Source organism: Aplysia californica, unplaced genomic scaffold (genome assembly GCF_000002075.1).
Source record: "Aplysia californica isolate F4 #8 unplaced genomic scaffold, AplCal3.0 scaffold01150, whole genome shotgun sequence".
In the NCBI taxonomy this organism is placed as follows: domain Eukaryota; kingdom Metazoa; phylum Mollusca; class Gastropoda; order Aplysiida; family Aplysiidae; genus Aplysia; species Aplysia californica.
The window spans coordinates 93,534-96,881 of NW_004798420.1; the positions used below are offsets into that span (position 1 = coordinate 93,534).

At 40.1% G+C, this 3,348-nt stretch overlaps 1 protein-coding gene across 1 annotated transcript in view; it reads right to left on the reverse strand.

Annotated features, from left to right (window-relative positions):
- Positions 1-389: 389 nt before the first annotated feature.
- Positions 390-3,348, reverse strand: part of LOC106013700 (cylicin-2) — a 3,599-nt gene continuing 640 nt past the window's right edge. The window contains exons 2-4 of the mRNA XM_013090124.1: positions 2,500-2,625; positions 1,419-1,653; positions 390-580 (exon numbers count right to left, since the gene is read on the reverse strand). Of these exons, the coding sequence (XP_012945578.1) occupies positions 422-580; positions 1,419-1,653; positions 2,500-2,625 (520 nt within the window). The 3' untranslated portion in view covers positions 390-421. The remainder of the gene's footprint in view (positions 581-1,418; positions 1,654-2,499; positions 2,626-3,348) is intronic.

Sequence of the window (3,348 nt, forward strand, 5' to 3'; positions counted from 1 at the left end):
GTGGTGTGAGTGTGTGTGTGTGTGCGCGCGCGCGCGCGTGTGTGTGTGTGTGTGTGTGTGTGTGTGTGTGCGCGCGCGTGTGTGTGTGTGTGTGTTTGAGTGAGTATGTTTGTTTGTTTGTGTGTGTGTGTGTGTGTGTGTGTGTGTGCGTGTACTTGGTGAAATACCAAACCACCGTGCCAGGATCTGGACAATGAAGATTTGTCTTATCTTATCATTTCTTATATATTATCTTATCCTATCTTATCCTATCTTATCTTAAAATATAACGTGTGCGCAGCTAGCGAGTCGGTGCGGGTGGTTGGAGGGCGCCACTGGTAGGTTTCACTTTGTTACTTTCCTTCTGTTGTTTCTGGCCGTCCGTCTTACATTTTCCCACAACAAAGCGACTACATGTATTATTGTGTCGATTTGCTTCGATTTACTTAACAAACAAACGAACGAGTCGGTTACCTCTTCTTCCCGTGACAGAGGACGCCCTCACGTCTGCTGGTATGGCGTCACCATAGCCTACCACATTCCCGTCTTCGTCGCGAATTCGTTTCATCTTCATCTTTCGTCGGGTGCCTCCCTCACTCACCTGAGTTCATGAATAGTGCAGGAAACGTTGAGAAACATGGATTTATTGGAGAAGCATTTTCTTAATGAGCAGCACATTGTAAAGAATACGAAACAGAGGAAGCCAGAAAACACAAACAAACAAAATATAATAAATATCTCGATATACAACTCCAATTTAAAGTGAAATCGGGCTATCTCTTAGAACCGTTTACTGTCGAAATCGTGTCGTGCTGAAAGAGTAAAAAAAAGGTCAAGTGTAAAAAACAAGCTTAGTCCCATTAATCCTACCACGACTTAACCTATATAAAACCTTTAAAATGATACACATGTACTTGAGTTGTTCTAACTTGATTTGCGGTTATTAGACTAAAGTTTGTACCTTTGCTCGTCAAATTGGTGGAATAAGTCTTGATATGAAAATACGAGGGAGACATTATCATTGAAGGTGTACCATTGTGTGCCCTAACCATCTGTCATCTTGCATTCAATTGTTACCTTTTACTGGAAAAGGGCTGGAAAAGGGGAAGGGGGGGGGGGGCGTAGATCTATGCTTAAACTTAAAGAGTTTTTGTTACCGTGGGATAATTGTTTACAGCGAGCGTGTTGGTAGACAGAATTTTCAGCAGGAACAAAAACCAAAACAATAGAAATACTGAACCGACGAAGAAGAGGCAGAATTTAAACATTTTAACTTTTTATCAACGTCTCCCTTTAAGCAACAGACCATACAGTGGGTACATTTACATTGCCCCCCGAAAAAAAGAGCCAAACAAAAACCAACAAAACAGATAAATAAATAACATACTGAAAAGAAATAATGACCCACCCACAACTTTGAACGTTCATGGTTGACTCACCACACTCTTCAAACTGTAATCGCTATCCTCGTCATCCGCATCTTCACCCTTCTGTCGATCTGCTTTTCCTTTGCGTTTCTTATTTTCGTCCTCACTGTCCTCTCCCCCTTTCTTACCTCCCTTCCCCTTCGATTTTTTCTCCTTTTCAGAATCTTTTCGCTTTCCTTTTTCTTTCTCCTTTCCTTCCGATATTGACTTCTTCCCCTTTTTGCCTCCCTTGCCCTGTTTGGCGGCTCTGTGGAGAAAAAGAAACACGATGTGATGAAAAGCTTACAAAAACAAAAAGGGTATCACGCTCCGAGTGGAGATACCATGTAAAGAATATCAGTGGGTGGTTGGCGGGTGCTCTGGTGTGGTTTGCTGCTTCTTTCCTATCAAATATCCTTATGCAGTTGCGAGCACCGTAAAACCTCTACTAAAACTAAACTAAAAGAGTATCAAATTAAAACGCAGGTTATATTCGAGTGGCCAACATTGTGCATGCTTCTTAGAGAGGAGAAAGTGTAAAACTGCGATATGTTAAAAGATTGGAGAGCCGATGGAATAAAAAAATGAATTCAAACAATATGATTTGATTAAGAACTACTGTCCTATAATTTATGTAATAGTAGCAGAAGTGACTTCAAACACGACAGCAACGAAGAGGAAATAATAACTACAACACCGACTACAACAGCATCATAATCACCAGCACCATTAACAACAACAACAACAACAACGACGACGACGACGACAATGACAACAACAACATCATTAACAACAACAACAACAACAACAACAACAACAACAACAACAACAATAACAATAACATTCAACAACATTCAACAACAACAACAACAATAACAACAACAACAATAACAGCAGCGGCAGCGACAGCAACAGCAGCTGAAGCTGCAACAACAACAAAGACCCTGATCACATTTTCCAAAAAGCTCACACAGAAGTGCTTTTTAACGAAAAACGTAATCCCACTAAAAAGTCAAAACAGACCCCTGAAGAAGAGGCCTTGAAAACACCGCCCATCCCACCCCACTTCACCCTACCCCTCAGAAATCTTTGTTGGACTGTCCCTAGGGCCTACCTGGCAGTAGCAGCTTCCACATCCACGTCGCTGGGACAGGATTCACTGTCACTGTATGTCCCGTCCGGCCGACGGTGTTTTCTGCGGACGTATCTGGTGCCCCCTTCGCTTGTCACACTGTAGTAGCTGGTCAACGGGAAAATAACAGTCAGAATGGACCCTCTTTCATGGTGGAGCAATGATCTACTGTTACACTATGTCTATTTGTCCTTTTTTCCCGCTATCGTTGTTACAATTGTTATTGTTGTTGTTGTTGTTGCTGCTGCTGTGACTGTTGTTATTGTTGTTAAAATTATTGTTTTTGTTATTATATTATTGTTGTTTTTGTTATTGTTGTTTTTATCATTGTTGTTGTTGTCGTCGTCGTTGTCGCTGTTGTTGTTGTTGTTGTTGTTGTAGTTGTTGTTGTTGTTGCTGTTGTTGTTGTTGTTGTTGTTGTTGTTGTTGTTGTTGTTGTTGTTGTTGTTTTATATGGCTGTTGTTATCTTTTTAATGAATATCTCTCAGTACAATAATTTATCCAGATCTGTCAGCGCAACCATTTACTCTTTTCTACCTTTTGATTTGCGAAAGGGTAACATACTCTTCTATACTCCATAGTTAATGATGCATTAATAACATATGTTTGCTTCCAATGGCAGCCTCTTCATATCTTTATTTCTCTATTATCTTAATTTTCCGTATTATTGTCCCTTTAAAAAAATCTTTTTAAGTAATGTCAAAATTTCTCTGCTAAAAAAAAACATATTGGGTGAGTGCGCCCTCTTTGGGTATCCATCAGTCGTATACATATTATATCTATTATATACATATTCTTTTTATCTTTTGTTGGGTGCACTTGTATCCTCT